Source organism: Pelobates fuscus, chromosome 8 (assembly GCF_036172605.1).
Source record: "Pelobates fuscus isolate aPelFus1 chromosome 8, aPelFus1.pri, whole genome shotgun sequence".
NCBI classification, from domain to species: Eukaryota; Metazoa; Chordata; class Amphibia; order Anura; family Pelobatidae; genus Pelobates; species Pelobates fuscus.
Window position 1 is genome coordinate 72,164,953 of NC_086324.1, and position 25,100 is coordinate 72,190,052.

The following is a 25,100-nucleotide window of genomic DNA, read 5'->3' on the forward strand; positions in this document are numbered from 1 at the left end:
GTCTGTACAAAAATGTCTTGCTTTAAAGACAGAAGCGAAAGGGCAGGTGCAGAGCAAAAAGGCTCTGCATACAAGACTTTGCTGCCGGCTTGCATTTGGTAGGTTAAACAGAGGCCTCCGGGCACCATAACAACCTTATTCAGATGACGCTACAGTGCCCAGAGTGTACCTGTATAATGTATGTGTAAACGCGTGCTAATCAGCTCCTGAAGGCTGACGTCATGGCTTACTCGCATATTAGACCTACCCATAGGAAAGCATTATTTAATGCTTTCCTATGGAAACCTCCAGCGTCATTTAAAACACTTTTGGTGTTTTAAGAATCCGGAAGTCCCTCTAGTGGCTGTCTGAAAGGCAACCACTAGAGGAGGACTTAACCCTACAAGGTAATTATAGCAGTTTATAAAGACTGCAATAATTACACTTGCAGGGTTAAGGGTGATGAGAGTTGGCTGCAATCCCCTATTTACCGATGTTATCTGGGGAGTAATGTCCCCACTGAGACGTTCAAGTCAGTCTCATTCACTTGCAGGAGCTGTGCAGTGAGTGCAAACACACACAGCACAAATCCCTACCCAACTCCGAACATTTCTTTACATAGACTGTTCAGTGAAAAAGCAATGACCACTCCAATATGACGCTAGTGTGGTGGATTGGGTAGAAGCCCACATATTGCAAATCAAAGATGAAAGTCATAAAGCTGCAAAGATGTAAAAAGTTAATTTTCAGGAAAAGCTTTTCTAGAACCAAAGCCACAAAAAATAAATGCTGAAATTGTTGTGGTGCTTTAAATATTTAATGGAGTCATTGAACACGGATCATTCTACTGACTTGTGTATGAGAGTTTCATATGGTTTGCTGAATGACATTTAGCACTGTTGGGTCATAGGACGCCACCTTCCCAACAAGCACGTTTATCTGATTTTGTCCTGCTACGGCTGTTCCTGCAGTTATAAATCGACATTGTCCAGGGATCATCACAACTTCAGCTTTGACAAGGTAAGACTCACAACCTCACAAAACAGGACAGATAAAGGCTAGATAATTTACTGTGGGAGGAAAAAGCTTCTGTTCACTCTTACAGAACTCAATACAGAGTTCCAAACAGCTTCTCCAAACACTGCTACCACAAGATATGTTCTCTGGCCAATACAGTCACAACATTTCAAGGGTTCTCTTAAGGCAGGGATTTAGGTTTCTGCATGTTGGTCTCTCTCGTATTGTATGGTACGTTGTGCATTGCTACATATTTATACTAATCTGACCATCAAACAAGAAGAGTAAAGGAAAAATCCAGCAGACAAGTTGAGTAATAATAATAATAATAATAATAATAATAAAATCAAACAAAAACCCACACACAACAAATGACTGCACGCTGCCCCAGATGTGCTTTAGAGCACTGCATATTGCCAGAAAAGGCAACACCCACAAACACCAGAAGCCATGAGCTACGACCCGACAAACACCCTTGAAAAGTTCTGCCCCAACGAATCCAAAACCCAATATTATATTTTAAAAGGTTAGGAAGAAAATTTTGGACATATGCATATAATACACTACCCAAATTTACACACACAGACCAGGTTTTTAAATCCCATACGGTACAGTGGACATTAGTCACATCAGTTTTCATACACCCCTGCACCCCCAAACTCCTGGGGTCCTTAAACTTTATTGCAGCACTACAACAAACATCCGCTGCCTGAGACAGGCGGAAGTTACACTTCTGGGCAACAGCTGCTTTTTGCGACTTCTGTACTAAATTCGGTCTCTGCAGTAATATCCCGGGAGAGGAGCTGAGGAAATAGTGTTTATGCCTATCCCTAGCCCTTCTCCGAGCAGAAAGGGACTGAATAAACTGTGGCAGCTGCTGCCTGGCAGTGTAATTCATGCTAGTCTCAAAGTCCCAGACAATCTCAGGGCAGTACAGGAAAATAATGATGGGCCCCTCACATTGCAAATGGTAAGTCACATTGAACATCACGGTTTTTAAAATGCATGGTATGATGTCATCAAATGCAGGAAATTAAGTAAAGTAGCTTAGATTATCTTGAATATAATATTTGTTGACATATACACTGCCTGGCTCAAAAAAAAAAAGTTAACACTCTCTAATATTTAGTTGGACCACCTTTAGCTTTAATTATGGCACACATTCGCTGTGGCATTGTTTCGATAAGCTTCTGCAATGTCACAAGATTTATTTCCGTCCAATGTTACATACATTTTTCGTCAAGATCTTTTATTGATGATGGGAGAGTCGGACCACTGCACAAAGTCTTCTCCAGCACATCCCAAAGATTCTCAATGGGGTTAAGGTCAGGACTCTGTGGTGGAAAATCCATGTGTGAAAATGAGGTCTCATGCAGCATGAGTCATGCTCCCTGAACCACTCTTTCACAATTTGAGCCCGATGAATCCTGGCATTGTCATCTTGGAATATGCCTGTGCCATCAAGGAAGAAAAATCCATTGATGGAATAACCTGGTCATTCAGTATATTCAGGTAGACAGCTGACCTCATTCTTTGGGTACATAATGTTGCTGGACCTAGACCTGACCACCTGCAGCATCCTCAGATCACAGCACTGCCCCCATAGGCTTGTACAGTAGGCACTAGGCATGGTGGGTGCATCACTTCATCTGCCTCTTTTCTTACCCGGATGCACCCATCACTCTGGACTCATCAGACCACATGGCCTTCTTCCATTGCTCCACAGTCCAATATTTCTGCTACCTAGCAAATTGAAGCTCCCCCCCCCCCCCCCCCCAATAAGCCTCACTGATTAGCGGTTTTCTTAAGGCTACACAGCTGTTCAGTCCCAACCCCTTGAGTTCCCTTCGAATTGTACGTTTGGAAAAGCTTATACTTTCACTATTAAACATAGCCCTGAGTTCTACTGTTTTTCTACGATTTGATTTAAAAAATGTTTAAGTGATCGTTGATCACAATCGAACAGGTTTTTTTTTCTGCCCACATTTCTTCCTCGAAGACTATGGTTCCCCACTATCCTTCCAGTTTTGAATAATGCGTTGGACAGTTCTTAACCCAATTTTAGTAGTTTCTGCAATCTCCTTAGATGTTTTCTCTGTTTGATGCATGCCAATGATTTAACCCTTCTCAAACAGACTAACATCTTTTCCACGACCACGGGATGTGTCCTTTGACTGTTTAAGAAATGAGAAGCTACTCATTGCATCAGTTGGGGTTAAATAACTTGTTGCCAGCTAAAAGATAATCGCCCATGCAGTAACTATCCAGCTTTAGATTTATCACAACAGGGTTTTGTCAAAAAGGATGACCATATTAGGAGCATGACAATTACCACAAAAAGAGAAACCGATCATGGCTTGCCCTTGATATGCGAGTGTAACCATCTTTAGCCTGAAGCACCATTAAAGCAAACCATGGTGTAACCATCCACAGTTCACATTTTTTTTTTAGATGCCCTGTGCCTTCTCTTGACGTAATGACTCATAAATGCACACTAGCTCTTGATCACCAGCATTGTGTTTGTCAGACAAGCTGGGCTTCGGAGGCTTAAAGATGGCCACAACAATAAAGCAAGACGACTTAAAGAGGTATTAATGTACACATTACAAAGTAATTCACACAAAAAGCTAAAATATGTCATTTTTTAGTTTAAATTTAAAAATGGATGGTTTCCTTTTAGTCACTAAATATTACTAAACGTTACGAAAAAAATAATCTCTTCATTATTGACAGAATTACATATAATCTAAAATCCAAACACCTTTGCAGTATTAGCTGGTGTCATGATGTGTCATGGTGACTACTGCCTGTGTATTTAATGTTTTTCTTAACATGCCCATGTAATAACTAGCCTTGGCATCCAAGAGGTCATACTTTTTCCTCAATCTGTATAGAATCTGGCTGTGAATTAAGGGAGCTATAGTTCAATGACACCATGGGAACCCAGATAAGCCATCCCTGCTCTGACCAACAAAATAAAACTGAGCCCTCTGAGCTGTAGCTCTATATTGTAATTGACAGTAAGCCATTCACATGTACTGTAATGCTATTGCTAAAACACACCCAAATGCACTGCATTTCAATAGTCTGTATTTCACATTCTGTTTTATAGATATTCAGTTTAATAGTTGCCCCTTGGTGATATTGCTTTGGTGTTTGGTAAGGAAACACACTTGGATGTACAATTAAAGATGGTATGTGCATGTTGGAGTCATCAGATCACAGAGCTTTCACTGAAGTGTAGCTTTTCAAACATATTTATACTATACAATACAGCCGTACATTCACAGAGAATAAAACAAAAAGAAAATAATCAAATCCTATTCTATATGAGAAAAAAAAAACTAAAAAACTAAAATGCAAATAAAAAGAACAGATAATCACACATAACTATGACAGATTATCAGAAGACAGCCACTCGATATACAGGTATAGAAACAAAATAGGGGGCACTAGGGAAAATGCAAGTATTTCACCCATGTTTTCCAACTTTACATTGCTAGATACATCATTTTAACAACCGAGAGAGACATACAGCCATGCTGTTTTTGGAAGACAAAAAGCAGGCGTGAAAACCACTATGCCTCTACCCAACCTAAACAGCTTTGTGCACTAATAGACTGCTGCCTTATTTAAACCACTTTAGAAAAAAAAAAAAAAAAAAAAAAAGAACCAAGCCACACAAAAAAAAAAAAAGATTCAACACATGGATATCCAGTAATATTTGTACTACGTTTTTCATTTATTTCAAATAGCCCATTATGGCAATTTTAGAACAGGAGCAGTTGTAAGGCCACGATTGGATACCCCAGCATACATTGACACATCAAGACAAAATAGTTAGGCGTGCGATGACATCGTGCACAGATCATAATGTGAAGGCATGCATGTAGGACAGGTAATTATATTGCCTTACACAAAAGCTAGCACTCGAATATACACTTACAGTCCATCATACTTGATAAAGTCTTGAAACGTATACTATATGGGCTTTAATGATTGTTTTCAGAAAGTGCGAGTCTTCCTTTAAATGGAGAAAAATGAGAGTACATTGACTTTATGGAACTACAATGGCAGCATGGGAACAACTTTGCAGGAAAAAGCAGGGAAATATACTCGCGTTTCAAAGCGGCAATAAGTTTAGTTAGTTTACAAAGCTACCACGATGCAGAAATTGCACTTACTCACCAGTGCTTGGCATGTGTTTGGCACGGGTCTGCGCTAGAAGTTCCACTGGTTGGTCCCGACCAGAAATTCCATCTGCAGGTAGAGATAAGAGAGAGTCAGGTCTGCATCCTTAAGACGATCTCAAAAAGCTGCACCAAGTGAATGCAGGCTATACAATGGAGGATGAACCATAAACAAATTGAGGGAAAATGGTTGTCTGCTTTTGAAAGCACAAGAGTGTGAGCAACCCACATCGGGTGTCAATACACGAAAGGGTGGTCATTGGGTGTTAAATGTAAAAACAGTAAAGTGTCTCGCCCTCTAAGCTGTATTTGTATGAGCTAAAGAGGCAAACAGAGCAGTGTAAACAGACCCTCTACTGATGTCTGCATGGAAAAGGCTGTATGGTGTAAGCAGACCCCCACCTGATGGCGGGGAGCATTCAGAGCCCCCGTCTGATGTCTGTATATTCAGCGAGTGGTTCGCATGCAACCCTTGTTGAACACCTGCCTCACCCAGATGGGAATTAATAAAAAGGCTTTTCAGGCTTTAATTCTGATAGAGGAACCTGTGATAAATGAGACCCCTCTAACAGGGAGGGGGATAAATAGAAGCAGAAATGGCTATTCATTCTAGGGCAGTTTGATGACAATACGGTGCAGCTGCCGACAGGAATAAAAACCCAGGAGGCGGAGGCTATAAATAGCTCAGAAACAGACAGCGCAGGGAGCTGACAGATTAAAATGCAGAAACACGCAGAGCGAAGAGAGCGCGCACTACACAGGATTTCACAGGCAGCTCTTTAAAGAAGAAAAAAAGAAATCCTGTGTAAAGGAAAGGAATGATATAAAGCTCAAAGAGGTGGAGGGAATGAGGCGGCTGGGGAGGGTGGGGGGTAATTCGGAGCTTGTCTGGTCAGCAGAAATCTTTATTCCAAGCAGTTACATGCATGCCATTCATTGGGTTCTTTGCAGGTTTGGATGGGGCAAGGGACTGAGAGGCAGGCTTACTATAATCGCAATACCAGATCACCAATCAATGTTAGACAGAATTAGTTTTCCCATAGACTAGTCACATTAGATTTTGTATCCAAACAAAATCTAAAAAAAATATATCTTTCACAGCGTTCAATTTAAAATAGATACATTGGATGCAGTGGCTTCATTCAGAAAGAATTCCAATCAATTCAGTCCAATATATGCCTTTGAGTCGTAATCTGTTCAATGTTCACACTCGCATATCAATCAAACGGAGGCCAATTTCAGTTTCTAAGTCAGTTTCTGAAACTTGCTCAAATCATAGGTCATCGTAATTTGGGTATTTAAAACAAACAGAAAAAACCTACATCTGACTTACAGCCTTTCATACCCAAAATATACCGTACTTTACAAAAGGGAAACAAAACCAATTATAGAGTTCAAAGTAGATGGATCTCTCTGCTTGTGTTACAGTATCTATTTACCCAAGAATCTATTTACGCAAGATGATTTCTGATCATAACGCCCTTAAAAATAAAATAAACCTAAAGCCTTTATGAGCTCATTGTCAAGATAACCCATAAAATGATGCACAGATCCTATAACCTTAAAAATAAAACAAAAGAAAAATCTACAAACCTGCAATGTCACTAATCCTCTCATTCAGGATTTGGGACCTAAATGCTATAAAAAAATGACTGTGTGCTGTATAAAATATATAGTATTTTAAATTATTATTCTGCCTTGCACTTTACCTTACTAATTGCCTGCCTGCTCATACATATGGCCACTTATTGTTCATGCTGTGCAGCAATAAGGCGGTAAGTTTCTGGGGCTAATAATCCCTGCATTTCGCTGGCAGCGGCTCCTGTCTGCTCAGCCAGAGCTATTTATAGAAATCCCCACAGACTGGACATCACGTGCACGGTTATGGCATTTTGATAAGCCTACAGCTAGAGCCGCATCAAAATATAGCCTGCTTTATAGTGCACGGGGAAGCTTTTTTTGCTTATAGGATACATGATACACATCTGAGGACGGAGCTAAGAAGGTGCCAGAGTGTGTCTATGAAAACCACGTGTAAAGTAAATTTAGATTAGGAATGAGAATCAAATAATTAGAACTGCTGTGACTTCTTAATAATCAACACACATGCCAGGGGGACTGGGAATGACTGTGCCTGATATTATTCCACTGACGAGCACTCTGTACCCGCCAACCAAGTTTATTTCTTACTTTTGAATATTTATTAACCGAAACTATTAAGAGTGGAACTGGCTTCAAATATAGATCACATGGTAGGAAATGATGGATATAACAGAATGATGGAACCAAATTGAAGCCTTAGACTGTTAGGGTATCATGGGAGCTGCAGCCCTATATCAGTTGAGGCATTTCGGCCTTGGTCTTTGTGGCACTGGCCTTTCTCCTGACACTCGGTACCTTTTTTTTTGCATTTGTGATCCGCACAACAAGAAAAACTCCTAGTAGCAGATTGATAAAGCAAATATCCAGACACCCTTTTGCTAGTCCATCTTTTCTCAGTATCTGTGTCTCTATGTTCACAAAAGTTCATATATCAACACCATAAACAAAACAAAACAAAAAAACAAAACAAAAAAAAATTATATATAAACTTCTACATACATAACACAAATCGCATATACAAAAAACTGCTAGGGGTTCTGAAAGAGTTTATTTTTGTAAATCAACAGATTACTAAACATACAATAAGATGAGTATTTGTACTTGAACGATTAGCATTTTAAGTTATGTTGGGAAGAGAAAGGAGGAAAAAAAAAAAAATCAGCATTTTTTTTTATTCAGCAAAAGGCCAAAGTGTGAGGCTTAGGGATGAGAAAAGCGAGAATTCTTCCCCACCCAAGAAAGAGAGGTTCAATGTATTCTGATTAATCCTAGATTTCCAGGCTCTTTTCAGACAGAGTTTTCAATGATGCCATCCTCAAAATATCTGACAGAACCACCCCCTAACACCATGTTCATTACTGGCTATTCATGGCTTTTATTTAAGATAAATAAAATGCTATAATTGAGCAGCTGGGGATGTTATTCTAAGCACGAACTGTGAAAAGAATCCTGCAGCAGTTTTGTATAGTTGTCTGGTACTGGGAGAGGGGAGCATATTGAAGGAAGCATTAACATCCACATGTGGCTACAGACCTTGGTTGCTAGGTCTGAGAGGCACCTCTTGCTGATCCACTAAATATATTCAGTGTTTTGGTAAGCCTCTGCTCATCATGAGACAGAGAGCATTTTAAGCTACAAACCGGACATATAGAAAGCCACAGAATGCAAATTCTGGGGTTTGTGGTGTCATATTTTCAAAGTGTTGAATGCTCTGAACCATGTCATTTGATTTTGCACAGTACATCATGCTGTGGTTTTTTTTTTTTTAGTTTTAAGTCCTCATGGTGGAAAAAAATGTAGACAAGCACAATCCAGAAAAGTGCATAATTAAGGGTATTATTAATTTATCTAAGCAAAAGTTTGTGTGAGGAATATCAGCGATTTTATAGCATCATAAGCACAGAACTCAATGCCATCTCCATATATTGTATGTATAACAATCGGGGAAAGGAAAAAAAAAAAAAAGTCTGGTTCTACAAAATGAAGGGAGATGTTCTGGTTCTCCTCCACCAGGATTGGTCAAGTATGCAGACTGTGTAACATCAGCCTCATCATGACTATACACAGCTTCCATTTATTCTGCCAAGACGAAAAACAGACTCGTATGCAGAAAGCCTCAATAACTCTCTACAAGGTAATGCACACACAGAGAGAAAAGAAAACATTTATAGGGTAGCAATTCTATGCTAGACTGCTTCCATCAACCATCCAATACGACACAAGAATAAGAAATTATCAAAATTATGCTGGGTTCGTATGTGAAGTTAGAATTATTAGAATTGTTAGAGAATATGTAAAATCGCAGGAAAATAAAGTTGAAGCCTGAAGGTACCAGGCCACTTATGTTAAAGGGACACTCCAGGCACCCAGACCACTTCTGCCCATTGGAGTGGTCTGGGGTGCCATCGCCCACCACTCTTAACCCTGCAAGTGTAATTATTGAAGATGTTTTTATAAACTGCAATAATTACCTTGCTGGGTTAAGTCCTCCTCTAGAGCCGATACCGATATTTGTGAACGTTCAGGCTGATAGTCGATAACTTACTGATAGTGATGTCGCGAACATAAAATTTTCGGTTTGCGAACCGCGAACGCGAATTTCCGCAAATGTTCGCGAACCGGGCAAACCGCCATAGACTTCAATAGGCAGGCAAAATTTAAAGCCCACAGGGACTCTTTCTGGCCACAATAGTAATTGAAGGGGGTTGGGGGGGGGGGGGGGGGGGAAGACCTACTCTCCTCCCCCCCCCACCGGCCCCAACCCCTGGGCGGCGGGTGGGGACCTACTGTCCTCCCTCCCCCCCCCCAGCGGTGGGTGGGGGTCATAAAGATAATGAGGGGGGGGGGGGACCTACTGTCCTCCCCCTCTCCGGCCCCCACCCCTGGGCGGCGGGTGGGGGCCATAATGATAATGAGGGGGGTGGTCTACTGTCCTCCCCCCCCGGCCCCCACCCCTGGGCGGCGGGTGGGGGCCATAATGATAATGAGGGGGAGGCCTACTGTCCTCCCCCCCCCGGCCCCCACCCCTGGGCGGCGGGTGGGGGCCATAAAGATAATAAGGGGGGGGACCTACTGTCCTCCCCCTCTCCGGCCCCCACCCCTGTGCGGTGGGTGGGGGCCCTAAAAAAACAATAAGGGGGGACCTACTGCCCCCCCCGGCCCCCACCCCTGAGCGGCGGGTGGGGGCCCTAAATACAAATGGGGGGGTCCCTAGTCACCCCCTCCACAAAAAAAATATCCCCCTACCTACCCCCCTCACCCTAAAAATAATGAGGGGGGGGGGGGAATATTCACTAAATGCCAAACATTGTTATATAGGGGAATATTCACTAAATACAAAACATTGTTCTACAGGGGAATATTCACTAAATGCCAAACATTGTTCTACAGGGGAATATTCACTAAATGCCAAACATTGTTATACAGGGGAATATTCACTAAATGCCAAACATTGTTATACAGGGGAATATTCACTAAATGCCAAACATTGTTATACAGGGGAATATTCACTAAATGCCAAACATTGTTATACAGGGGAATATTCACTAAATGCCAAACATTGTTATACAGGGGAATATTCACTAAATGCCAAACATTGTTATACAGGGGAATATTCACTAAATGCCAAACATTGTTATACAGGGGAATATTCACTAAATGCCAAACATAGTTATACAGGGGAATATTCACTAAATGCCAAACATTGTTATACAGGGGAATATTCACTAAATGCCAAACATTGTTATACAGGGGAATATTCACTAAATGCCAAACATTGTTATACAGGGGAATATTCACTAAATGCCAAACATTGTTATACAGGGGAATATTCACTAAATGCCAAACATTGTTATACAGGGGAATATTCACTAAATGCCAAACATTGTTATACAGGGGAATATTCACTAAATGCCAAACATTGTTATACAGGGGAATATTCACTAAATGCCAAACATTGTTATACAGGGGAATATTCACTAAATGCCAAACATTGTTATACAGGGGAATATTCACTAAATGCCAAACATTGTTATATAGGGGAATATTCACTAAATGCCAAACATTGTTATACAGGGGAATATTCACTAAATGCCAAACATTGTTATATAGGGGAATATTCACTAAATGCCAAACATTGTTATACAGGGGAATATTCACTAAATGCCAAACATTGTTATACAGGGGAATATTCACTAAATGCCAAACATTGTTATACAGGGGAATATTCACTAAATGCCAAACATTGTTATACAGGGGAATATTCACTAAATGCCAAACATTGTTATACAGGGGAATATTCACTAAATGCCAAACATTGTTATACAGGGGAATATTCACTAAATGCCAAACATTGTTATACAGGGGAATATTCACTAAATGCAAAACATTGTTATACAGGGGAATATTCACTAAATGCAAAACATTGTTATACAGGGGAATATTCACTAAATGCCAAACATTGTTATATAGGGGAATATACCAATGTTTGGCATTTAGTGAATATTCCCCTATATACCAATGTTTTGCATTTAGAATTAAAAAATAATAATAATAATAATAATAATAAAAATTAAAAATAAAATGATTGCAGCTTCCGAATGAATCTAAAATGGATACCAGTAGGTGGGAGGGTCTGCTAGGGAGTGTCTGGCTGTAATGTGTCTGGTGACTGTGAGGTACAGGGTCAAAGTTTACTCAATGATGACGAATAGGGGGCGGACCGAACATCGCATGTGTTCGCCCGCGGTGGCGAACGCAAACATGCTATGTTCGCCAGGAACTATTCGCCCGTGAATAGTTCGGGACATCAATACTTACGGATACTCTGTATATTTACATACATATATATATATATATATATATATATATATATATATATATACATACATATACATACACACATACATACATATATACATATACACACACACACACACACACACACACACAATCTCTACACAAATCTACTGTTAACTGAACAGGTTTATTATTTTAAAAAAAAAAAATGTACTGTATTTTTCGCTCCATGAGACGCACCACACCATAAGACGCACCAAGTTTTTAGAGGAGGAAGCCCTGAAAAAAATAAAATAATATTCTGAACAAACTGTTCCATAGTGTTTCTCACTATGGGACAGTTTGTTCAGAATATTTTTTTTCTCCCCTGTCTCATAGTGTTCCTTACCACCCACTCCCCTCCCCTGTCCCATAGTGTTCTTTAACCCCCCTTCCCCTGTCCCATAGTGTTCTTTAACCCCCCCTCCCCTGTCCCATAGTGTTCTTTAACCCCCCCTCCCCTGTCCCATAGTGTTCTTTAACCCCCCCTCCCCTGTCCCATAGTGTTCTTTAACCCCCCCTCCCCTGTCCCATAGTGTTCTTTAACCCCCCCTCCCCTGTCCCATAGTGTTATTTAACCCCCCCTCCCCTGTCCCATAGTGTTATTTAACCCCCCCTCCCCTGTCCCATAGTGTTATTTAACCCCCCCTCCCCTGTCCCATAGTGTTATTTAACCCCCCCTCCCCTGTCCCATAGTGTTCTTTAACCCCCCCTCCCCTGTCCCATAGTGTTCTTTAACCCCCCCTCCCCTGTCCCATAGTGTTCTTTAACCCCCCTCCCCTGTCCCATAGTGTTCTTTAACCCCCCTCCCCTGTCCCATAGTGTTCTTTAACCCCCCTCCCCTGTCCCATAGTGTTCTTTAACCCCCCTCCCCTGTCCCATAGTGTTCTTTAACCCCCCCCTCCCCTGTCCCATAGTGTTCTTTAACCCCCCCCCCTGTCCCATAGTGTTCTTTAACCCCCCCCTCCCCTGTCCCATAGTGTTCTTTAACCCCCCTCCCCTGTCCCATAGTGTTCTTTAACCCCCCTCCCCTGTCCCATAGTGTTCTTTAACCCCCCTCCCCTGTCCCATAGAGTTCTTTAACCCCCCTCCCCTGTCCCATAGTGTTCTTTAACCCCCCCTCCCCTGTCCCATAGTGTTCTTTAACCCCCCATCCCTGTCCCATAGTGTTCTTTAACCCCCCCATCCCTGTCCCATAGTGTTCTTTAACCCCCCCCCCATCCCTGTCCCATAGTGTTCAACCCCCCCATCCCCTTGTCCAATAGTGTTCTCCCCTCCTCCAATAGTGTTCCCCCCTCCTCTTGTCCCATAGTGCACTTTCCCTCCCATAGTGTTCTCCCCCTCCCCTCATCCCATAGTGTCCCCCCATCCCCTCATCCCATAGTGTTCTCCCCCCTTGTCCAATAGTGTTCTCCCCTCCCCTCATCCCATAGTGCACTTTCCCTCCCATAGTGTTATCCCCCTCTTATCCCATAGTGCACTTTCCCTCCCATAGTGTTCTCCCCCCTCATCCCATAGTGCACTTTCCCTCCCATAGTGTTCTCCCCCCCTCATCCCATAGTGCACTTTCCCTCCCATAGTGTTCTCTCCCCCCCCCCCCCATCCCATAGTGCCCTTTCCCTCCCATAGTGTCCCCCCTCCCCTTGTCCCATAGTGTCCCCTAGTGACTTACCAGTCTTGTAGCATGGGCAGGCAGCACAGCGCACACCGCGGTACTGGAACTTCAATTTCAGGTTCCGGTTTCCGGCGGGACTGAAAGGAAGTGTGCACACTGAGTGTGCACTTCCTTTCATTCCTGCCGAAAACCGGTTGGTAAACCTTCATATTCGCTTTTTTAAGACGCACAGACATTTCCCCTCACTTTTGAGGGGAAAAAAAAGTGCGTCTTATGGAGCGAAAAATACGGTAAATTAAGGTAAATGCACAAAATCTACATGCCAGTCAGAATTTTTTATGTATTCAAGAATGTGTGTGTGTAGTGGATGCATTGAGAGTATTTGATTAGTGAATGCAGTGTGTGTAGTGTGTGTAGAATGAATGCAGAGTGTGTTTTTGTTTAGTGTGTATGTATATTACGAATGCAGAGTGTGTGTTTGTGTAGTGTGTGTATAGTGAATGTACCTGTATGCCTGGGAAGGTAAGTAAGAGTGTGCTGGGCCCTGATGGCGGTCCTGGTCTGCATTATCAGCAATATTGGTATCTTTATTAGGCGATACATATATTGCAGAAAAAACAGAATATCAGCCGATAATATGTTGATCCCTACAACGCACCCCGAGTAAGTTGTCAAGTCGTTCTTAAATGGTTTGACTACTCATTCTGGGAGGGTGCTAGGGCACTCCAGGCACCATAACTGCTACAGGGGAAACTCAAAAATACACTACTAGAGGCAACGCTAAATAAAATACACACACAGGAATGGTTTTCATATGGTATGGTTATGGTCAGCGATGCAAATCTAAGTAGTAAACAAAGGCTATGAATGCAGCTTACATCAAGAAAATAATGAAAAGATTAGCAAGTGTATCACACTCCAGCAACGGGGACAGGAACGACTCTCCTGAATGCACTGAACTCAACCTATCCCACACCTGCAGCTAAAAATAAACCATCTGATAAGAAAGCAGAAATATAACCGGAGCATTGCTTGCTCTTGCAGACAAGATTGCCACACTGTAACCAAATACGTCCACTACATTACAGTTAATATGTGTGTGTGTGTGTGTGTGTGTGTGTGTGTGTTTAACTTAAACTAAGAAAAGAGAACATGCAGGAGTGACAAAGATTTAAACTGGTAATGCCCCCAAAGATTTGAACAGTAATCAAGACAGGTTAATATGAATATAATCTAGCCAGGCTACAGGAAAAGTAACCAAGAGGATTATATCCATCAGCTGCATTAACCTCTTCATGACAGATAACGTGCCAACACCAAAGTTTGAAAATGGCCTTTATTGCACTTAGGGAGGAAGTGATACTGCAGACAATTGATTAAAGGGACATCCATCACACTGTGAAAAAAGCTGCTGAAGAAACTCCCCTAGCTGAGAGGTATGCCCAAAAATGCAATCTATCCAGATTTATATTAAGATTCTAAATGTTTATTACATATATGTTTCAATGTTTTTCTTGCTTTATTTTAAAAGAAAGTTTGCTTGCTGGTTAACAAAATTGTCAAGTGACGCATGTCCCTTTAAAGAATTTGTCAGAATCCTAATAAATGTTATATTCCTATGCCATCAATTGTTCGTCCACAGGGATGACATGGGGAAAGCATTAGTCACAAAATATTAAGGCTTTACAAAACGTGTGCGTGCGTGCATGTGTGTGTTGTACACTATGAAGCTACTTCTATTGGATGATTTCTCCAAAAAATGTAGTATTAAAATGCCATTATGACTATTAGACACTAAATATTCCTTAACTGCATTCAATAGACAACGGAGACAAATATTGCATAATGGACATTTAAAGGTTGGACCAAGAACAGAAATACCATTACAATTTCTACAAATGGTCTGTTTGGCAAGCTATTTAATTCTGTAGCAAACTAATGTTCTTATAGGAGACATAGGCCATGTCTAGCTTTTTGCCCAAGATCAGTTAAGTCTGTTCCAACGGGACAGGTAGGGCGGCACCCCCAGTTTTTGTTGCAAATAAAATAAAATAAAAACAACAGCCCCATTGTTGTGGTTAGTTCTGATACTAAGTGTGTTTGCAACACATGTGTCTGTAATAATTAGTTCAGCAGCTCAGCACCCAGAATCTTATTGATGGCTGGAGAGTAACTATTAATTGTGTCAAGATCTTGTGGCATTTCTCTTAAAGGATCACTATAGGGTCAGGAACACAAACATTTATTCCTGACCCTATAGTGTTAAAACCATCATCTAGCCCCACTGGGATTCAAGCCTGAAGCTGTAACTCTGCATGCTGTTTGCCTCAGAAAAACAAGCTGTCTGCTGACATCAGAAGTGGTGGCCTGATCCAATCACAATGCTTTCCCATAGGATTGGCTGAGATTGACAAAAAGGCAGATCAGGGGCAGAGCCAGCATGATTCAAACACAGCCCTGGCCAATCAGCATCTCCTCATAGAGATGAATTGAATCAATTAATCTCTATGAGTAAAGTTCAGTGTCTGCATGCAGAGGGAGGAGACACTGAATGTTTGGATACATTTTAGGCAGCCATGACCCAGGAAGGATCTAACAGCCATCTGAGGAGTGGCCAGTGAAGTTATCACTAGGCTGTAATGGAAACACAGCATTTTCTCTGAAAAGACATTGTTTACAGCAAAAAGCCTGTAGTTATTCTGGTGACTATAGTGTCCCTTTAAATGCATTATTTATCAGGCACTGATCTCTCAAATATGCTTAGTTTGCTCTAATAAGATCTGAGGTCATCAGTTTTTTGCATGGGGCCCAGAACACCTTAAAACACAGACCTGCATGTTTGTTCTGTCTTCTAGGGCTGTCACGGGAAAAGTGCATCACAGGAGTCAGGCTAGGCCACTACAGTAGTTGTTGATTTCTTAATACTTTTATCTATAGGTTTAAGGCAGGGCTCGGTCAACTAGAATTTTCTTTCCTGGCATCTGTCAGCCAGTTCAGGGGGTGGGCCAGCAGTTGGCCAGCCTTGGGAGAGTGAAGGCAGGTGGGCAGAGGAGAGTAGAGGTGGACAGGCGGCGCTGTGATTTTTTTTTGCTCTGCTTCCTCTTGCGCCTAGCTGTGATGTCAGGAGCCAGGATATGGCATCATAGCCAACCATGAGCAAGAAGAATAGGCAGCTCCACTGGACCCCAGGGAAATGATCTCTCTTGCTCACCCAAAGATAGGGAGGCTTGGTGGACTTAAAGTAAAAAATAATAGTAATTATTTGTTAGTGTTGTGTATCTGTCACTGTGTGTGTGTGTCTCTGTAACTATGGAAAACATTGGGAGACTATTGCGCATGCACAGCAAAACACTCACCAATTAGCATCCCCCCTAGAGATACATTAAAACAATGAATCTCAATGGGAAACAATCAGCGTCTCCATGCAGAACTTTGAAATGTTGAATGTAGGTACTGGACTAGGAAGCACCTATAGTGGGTGTCTGAGTGACTCACTAGAGGTGCTACTAGGCAGCAATGTAAACTGCCTTTTCTCTAAAAATGCATATTGTATTTTTATGGTTGGGGTGGGGTGGGGTGGGGGCTTTGCTAGTTCAAATAAAATCCTGGCTCTTAAATTCAGTGCAAAATTGTCAAGGCCTGGTGGTGTATGTTATTGAACAGATCATGACATCTCATTGAGACAGGGGTTGAGTACATGAGGTGAAAAGGGTAGGGTCAAACAAGAAAGTAGGCAGAAAAAAATTCTGGAGGTAGAGTATAATACCGCACAACCTTTAAAATCCATTAGCCACTCAAGACTCTAAGCCACAAGAAGATAAACTAGATTCAGTGGGAGCACGCGTCTGAGATACCAATTAGAGCCACATAGATCAGCCTGAATATAGCACATGAAAAGAAGGATGCCAACACAGGCACAATAAGAGGGTCAGTCACTGGTAAACTCGAGAACCAATGTAATATAAAGAAAATAAAACAGAATATGAATCTTGATGCCACACACAGTGTCCTGGATACAAGATTAGGTGGGGTAGTGATGGGGTATTTGTGGCATAGATTAACTTTAAAAAATAATGACATTTTATGAAACAGTGCAATACAAATGCCACATTGCAGAAAATGCTTCATTACTGGTGTGTTCCTACTAAAAGCATATTAATTCCATTAAAACATATACCTGCGATGTTTAAATACTCAATACTGAAATAGACAACGCAAGGAAAAGTTTATATATGTATACTCACTGGTGAGAAGCCAAAGATGCTGGGTTACTACATAAATTGGCACAGAGAATGAGTCCACAGCACAATACACAGCTGCACTACATGCAGAGTTGATGATTTCACAAGGAGCTGAGGGAATATATTACCTGCGTCATCATCTTGCCATCACACTAAAGTGATCCCAGAGTGTCAGAAAATAAAATGCTCGGAGATTCAGGATCACTGTTGCTTCTAAAGCATGATGGCAGATACACCACTGACTTATAAATTACGTTTTCAAATCAGTGCTACTAAAGTATGTCAAGTTGCACATGACATCCAGGCATAAGTACAATGTGAACATTTATAAAATGCTAAACATCTAACAAGCAGGCAGAAGTTCAAACATGTTACTTTGGAAATATAACTTTCCAACAAGGTACATAGTACAGTTGTTCCCACCTTCACTCACAATGAGTCAGAATGGGTGTAGGTGCAACCAAACGAAGTCACACACTATTCAATATGGGGATGTTTCACAACATAGGATGAAGGGAAAAAAAAATAGATAAAAATAACACACACACACACTAAATAAATGTATACCTTTAAACAGAAAAGTAATGTTATTGTAACTTTGAATTTGTTCAATCTACTCTATTCCCCCACAACTCTGCGGAATTTGCTCTGCTAGTTTGGAGCCTGTTTGATACTTCATAAAATAAAATACATATCTACAAAAAATAATAAATATAAAACCAATTTTGGTTCACAAAAGGTTACAAGTTATGTGAGCATTTTATAAAGAATGAAATGCATCTAACTCTTAAAAATGTAAATACAATTAATACGGTTGACTTCTAAACTCTGCAAATGCAGGCAGCATCCAATAAACATACCATTATCAAGATATAGATACTCAGAACACACATACTGTACAACTATGTGGCAGAAATAATTGATGCATTAACCCCCGACTTTCCTCCATTTTCAATTACACTTTTTAAAACTGAACATTCAATAAATGTCCATCAATAGCCTGGTACGGATGTATGTCACTCCAAACAATCTTGAAACCTAGCACTTAAGGTAATGTATTCATGGTTTGTACACAGATTTTCAGAACAACAATGGCATTAAGGTCTTTTCCTGAACTTTATTTTATACAATTTTTACTGTGTAAAAGTGCATGTTCTCTCAGCATGGACAACTTGGATTAACTGAATTAGTTTACCAAATATGTAAATACTGCATGTGTTACAATTACTAAAGCTCTATTTCATGCTAATTTACCTTTGAACTACAACGTGTCTTAAATAGAAAACTATTGTTAGATAGATTTTTTTTCCTCCAAAAGCATTTCGTAAAAATAAATTTAATTTAAATAAAAAAATTTTTTTTAAAAAGTGATGTTTATTGGGGGCGGAGCCTAGCATCCAAACGGAGCGGTCGTGCTGCACCTCGGCTCCTGCTCAAAACAGCACAAATTGGGGAATTAACCCCCCAAGAAACGGCACAAGAGCATGCAGCAGAAGAGCCATTAAGTAGGGAACACCCGGGTGCCAAAATGAAACGTGTAACCCAGGGGTAGGCAACCTTTTAGCAGCACTGTGCCGATATAGGATTGTGAGGTCCCGTAGCGTGCCGGCCCTATTTTTTAAAAATTAGGTGTGTATGCTGCCGTATTCTGCGTGTTATTTTTACTGCAGTTGCTTTGCATCATTGTATTTGTGCGTATATGAGCTATTATATTGTATATGTTCATTAGTAGTTTATGGTATCGTGTATGATACATATGAATGTGGGCTGTGTATGAGGTCTGCTTGTGGAATTGTGTGTGGATGGATATGTCACATTGTGTGTTTGGTAGTGTGTGTGGGCTGTTTGGGGTATTGCATGTGAAAGGCTGCATGTGGGGTTTGTGTGCATGTATGTGGATTGTTAGTGGGTTACGATTGTGCAGGTAGTGTGTGTGGGCTGTTCGTATTATTTGTATAAGGGGAGGGTTATTCTTAATTTCTGTGTTATGAATGTAAATTAGTGATAGTAAAAATGTCTATTTACTGTGTATACCTGTATTCATTATCTACTCAAAATGGTTGCTAGAGCACCCGCTCCCACCGACTAACTACCTCGTATAACAAGATGGCGCCTACATCCGGAGTAAAATCCCGGGATGATGGTGACATCACGCCTCGTAGGATGTGCATTAGATAAGACACTTAACACCTAACCAATTAGAGATGTATTCTCTCTGTTATCTACATTTTTGCATATGATGTATTTTTGCCTTTATACGGGGCTTGCCGCCCCCTGAGTAAACATTACGAAGTTTTTCATTAACCTGATACCTGTGTCTCAGTGTAATTTACTTCAAAACGTGCACGCATTTATTTTAACAATTTGGAAAGGAGCAGATACGCAGATAAACACTTGGTTTGATCCACAATATCTGTGTATATCTAGCAGTATGGTTGGCTTCCCTGGGTTCCAGTGGGGACCAGGCTGGCCTGGTACAGGTCAAAGACAGGAGCTGCAACAGGAGCTGCAACAGCAGCTGCAGGCTGCTATACTACGTTGTGGATTCCCATTCACAAGTGCTTGGAGGAAGTGATCTGAGATCATTTTCTCTATGTGCTGCAATGTTTAGATTGAGGATTGTCCTTCACCATCTTTTCATATTAGCAGATATTTGAAGTTTTACTGGGACTCCTGATAGGCCAGAGCCTGTTTGGCTCTAGCAGCCTTGAGTGCCGTGCAAAGACACTAGTGCCGTAGGTTGCCTACCTCTGGTGTAACCCATCGATACCTTGCATTACCACCCCAGGCCTACCAGAGATCGGGCAGTGGAGAGACGGCCGCTCACCACGCTGCAGACTTCAGTATGGACTTCCAGAGGTTCCCAACTCCTATCCTCCCCCCCCCCCCTTTGGACCGATGGGGGTCATCTCGGTCCAGCATGGGTAATTGGAGAGACAGACGAAGCCCAAAACCGCGGCTCACAGGAAAGCAACAAAAGGGCCACAAAGCCAAGATGGCGAACACAGTACCTGTAGAAACCACTGGAGACCCACAGGAATCGCTGCAAAAATGACTGGACAAGCTCTTTCGCGCCTTCTGGCTGATGCTTGAACACAGACAGGCTCGAATTGCAGAGGAGAGTAGAGAGGAAGGAGCACAGCGACACCAGCCTAATGAAGCTCAGCACTCCACAGCCTGCTCAGCGCGGAGACCATCCCTGACACTCTGCCATGGGAAGCCTCTTAGGAGGAAAGCCCGCCAAACCACGGCCCATCGGCGTCCTAAGAAGCACAGCCCCCGCTCCTGCATGCCCAAGCTGAGGGCTAAACGGAAGACACCCCTGATGATTATTACACGACGCCGACGGGAACAACGTCGCTTTCAAGCCATGCACACTGCCATCTGGGACATTACTGGCAGAGCCAAGCGGGACCAGAGTATTGGAAACTACAAATGTGCCCTCGCAGAGGCCTGGGGCCAGTGGTGTGACCTGTTCTGGACTGCTGGGACTCAAACTCTGTATGAAACTATAGTGGTCAGCATGGGCATTGGATGAGGGTAGGGAATTTTAGCGGAGCGGTGGGCGCTGTAGACCGGGCTCCCCTTAACTATATAGGCTTATATAGCCATGTAAGGCACTACATAGGGGATCCCTGTCATTAGCAAGCTACTGCCTAGCAGATGCAGCCTACTGCTGCAAAATGCATGCCCGCCTCTCTTATCGTCCCTGTGCACAACAGATTAGACTAGCCTGGTACCTGTAGCATACAACACCCAAACACCCACCTAGTCTAGTGTTACCTTTAAGTTAGACCATCCTGCTGGCACCTCAAATCTAGACATGTTAGCCTGATTCCCTTCTGTTAAGCATGTTCCTATATTGTTTTCTCATCTCACTATTCGTTAAGGCATAATATAAGCACTGTATAGCACTTATCTTAATAAGGAATATGAAGGGACTATGTGCCAGCTCTCTAAGCAACCTATAGCAGATACTGTTGTAGCTTGTGAAGATGCCATCTTGTGATATGCCGTACTAAATGTTTGTAATGTGGCACCATCCTCCTAAGGTGCAGGTTGAATGCATATGCCCCTTATCACTCACAGGCACGCTGTAATGGTTAAACACATTTACCAGCAAGCTGAATCCAGCTCACTAATCTTGCCCACCACTTATTTTAACCATCTTCACATAGTCCTGTCTGTCTGCAAGACGTGCCAAAACACTAACCGTCTCCAGCATAATATGTCTGCCTAGCATATGACTACTTTCAACATGATATGTCTGCCTAGCATAACTGTTTTAAGCGGGAAAGGTCTGCCTGGCATATAACTGCTTTCAACACGACATATGTTTAACTAGCATATAGATGTTTCTAGTAACAATATACGACCAACAAAATAATATGGTCTCAACTCAAGTTAAATTGCTTTCAGCAGCATGTATAGCCTGACGAAGCTTGAATCTGTCACCAAAGCGAAACCGATTACCAACTAATTTAACACCCATTGACAGTAATAAAACTTGTAATTATCTCTGCACTTTCAAAAAATGTTTTCCCTTCAAATCATTAATTTTAATCTACTCTGATCATTCCTCTAACTATTTTACACAACATTTTTATTTCCCATAATAACAATTGTTTACCATGCAACCACTGACCCAATCCGAAAACTACTTTTAACTTCCTATTCTCTGCCAGTACTCATTTAAGTCCCTACTAGATAATTATAATAATGAGGATGCTATGTTTGTGCATCCCTGCAGACCATCGTTTCTCTCCAGCACTAGCATACTAAACACTGCAGATATTAATATGTCACCTAAAATAGAGCAAAAAAACATATCCTCATCTGTTTGCCAGAGATGCACAGAGAGGATTAGCCAATTTTAAACAAAAAATCTGAGTACCGAGCATCCTGCCTGCCAGTGAAGAAAGCAGAACACAGATAATCACTGCTTGTCAGAGAAACACAAACAACTTACAAACCTCTGCAAAAGCAAGACAACCTACTTAAAGTACAAAGATTAACTAAAAGGCCCATTAAGATTGTGCGAAAATAGAACTGTATTGATCTTGAAATTGTGTTTTCTTTTCTCCTCACATATGTGGTGCTGGCTGTTCGGTTTCATAGCAGTAAGTGGGAGGTATGTTCTTTCAGAGTTGCATTGATCTGAAATCGCTGCATGCAATGACCCATTTTGCAAACGTCTCATAAAAGCTCTACACTTCGGTGATGCCTACGGAATATGCCCTTTTCCTATGGATTGTTGTGTTGACCTACAAATGTAATTCAGCAAGAATATTAAAGGGACACTATAGTCACCAGAACAGGTACAGCTTATTGAATTTGTTCTGGTGAGTAGAATCATTACCTTCAGGCTTTTTGCTGTAAACATTGTCTTTTCAGAGAAAATGCAGTGTTTACATTACAGCCTAGTGATAACTTCCCTGGCCACTCCTCAGGTAGCTGTTACAGATCCTTCCTGGGTCATGGCTGCCTAAAATGCATCCAAACATTCAGTGTCTCTTCCCTCTGCATGCAGACACTGAACTTTACTCATAGAGATTCACAGATTTAATTCATATCTATGAAAAGATGCTGATTGGCCAGGGCTGTTTAAATCATGCTGGCTCTGCCCCTGATCTGCCTCTTTGTCAGTCTCAGCCAATCCTATGGGGAAGCATTGTGATTGCCTCAGAAAAACAAGCTGTCTGCTGACCTCATCAGAAGTGGTGGCCTGATCCAAACAGCATGCAGATCTACAGCTTCAGGCTTGAATACAGTAAGATTTTGCTGTATTTATGGAGGCATGAGGGGCCGGGGGGGGGGCGCTAGATGGTGGTTTTTAACACTATAGGGTCAGGAATACATGTTTGTGTTCCTGACCCTATAGTGATTCTTTAAAGTTTTTGGTATAATGGTATTTTGTATAACATCATGGTTAAAAGCAAAGTGTTGCGAAAATAAACTCTGTTTTGAATAAAGTTTAAAAAAGAAAAAAAAAAGAAATTCACACTGTATTAGAACACACACACACTTTGGCTGCTGTAAAAAAATCTACATCAATTTGAAAGTTATACAGAACAGCTATGAAAAACTGCATCATTTCTACAACACTTCAAGAATGGCATGTCAAATATGCAGACAAAGACAGATTGCATTGTCATTTTTTTTTATTTGTTTGCCTTGCAGAAACTTTCCATTTTAGACATGAAAGAATGTAAGGTAGGATCTAAACAAACCTACTGCCCAGCCAGACAGCCGTTTTACAGAATGGCATTTTGAGATATTTACATCTGTCAATCAAACCCCTTGGTTAAGCTATTTTGGTGTGGTTTGACAAAAATAGGGACTCCCCCCTGCACCAAAAGCTTAGTTCCTCTGCAGCCACAAAGACAATATGGAGATTATACTTCCACATTATCCGTCCAAACTTGGACAACATTACACTGCAAACCGCCATAGATTAGCACTCTCTGGATCCTCCATAAACCTAACAAAGGGGAGACTGCTCTCAGATCCCAGTCTATCTCAGCTTTCTCCACTTTATGCTCAGCCAGGATGGATAAAAATATAAAAATCAAATAAAATACACACACACAAAATAATTGCATCAGTATCTGTGTAGTTTTAATGGTATTTGACAGTGTCAAGAAGATATAAGAGAATAAGATAAATTGTTGTCTACATGAATAAATGGAGATATTTATTAACCTATTTAAATTCGTATTGGCACAAGGATTTTGCACTATAATAGGGGGTCACGGATCGTCCCATTAATAAAATTCTTCCAAAATCTCCTCTTGTGGTCCTAATGCAAATATATTTTTAAATATACTGATTTGTAACATTTAGATATACAAAAGCAGCATTGTCTAAGACAGAAGACTGTTACTAAGGAAACAAATAAAAATGGGGGCAGGACATCAAAAAAGTGTAAATGTAGTCTGTGCTCATTAGCATATTTTTCCTAGCATTTTGAGAATGCTAGGAAACCCGTTTCTTTTTTTTTCTTCTTTAGAGCGGAGTAAAAAGCAAGCTTTAAATATTTCTTAGACAAAGGCAATTTTTTTTACGATATATATATAATTTTATTTAATGTAAATCAGTAGGTCTTTGTCGCAAATTTTTTCTCACCAAATATGTCTCAAAAGGTTACCTACCTACAGGAACCAGGATAATTGCACACTTTTGTTGTATATATTTGTTTGCTTGTTTTATGGGTTTGCTGTTTTGTTTTTTTAAATAAAAATGTAGCACTCTGCATTTTAACGTTTGTCTCAATTCCCCCAATCCGAAATATTAATTTCTTCAACAAGAGTTGAACTACAAGAAAGTATATTTAGATCAAGATGACATTAACCAACAGATAGGATGTTACTATTTGCCATCATACAACAGACAATAGGTGAAGAATATATCATGCCATCATAAAATAAGAGCAAAGGCTTCTTGGAGTTTTAGGTCAGCTAACAACTAGTAGTTATCCTATGCAGTTACTCCAAACCAAAAACTGTATTTTAAGAAATCAAATAAAAAATAAAAAAAGAGAAAAAAGTTAAAACGGAGGACAAGTTCTCTCTTAGCCCAATCCTCCGATGCTGTTGTCACACCCCCTGCACAGAATACACA

General features: G+C 41.1%; 1 protein-coding gene across 5 annotated transcripts in view; it reads right to left on the reverse strand.

The window, feature by feature from the left end:
* HDAC4 (histone deacetylase 4) overlaps positions 1 to 25,100 on the reverse strand; it is a 182,326-nt gene that overhangs the window by 57,750 nt on the left and 99,476 nt on the right. For 3 of the 5 annotated variants that reach the window (XM_063430033.1, XM_063430034.1, XM_063430035.1), the window contains one exon: positions 5,185 to 5,256. In XM_063430033.1, the coding sequence (XP_063286103.1) occupies positions 5,185 to 5,256 (72 nt within the window). Of the gene's footprint in view, positions 1 to 4,942; positions 5,022 to 5,180; positions 5,257 to 25,100 lie in introns of those variants that run through there. The other 2 variants (XM_063430037.1, XM_063430036.1) reach the window with 2 other exon arrangements.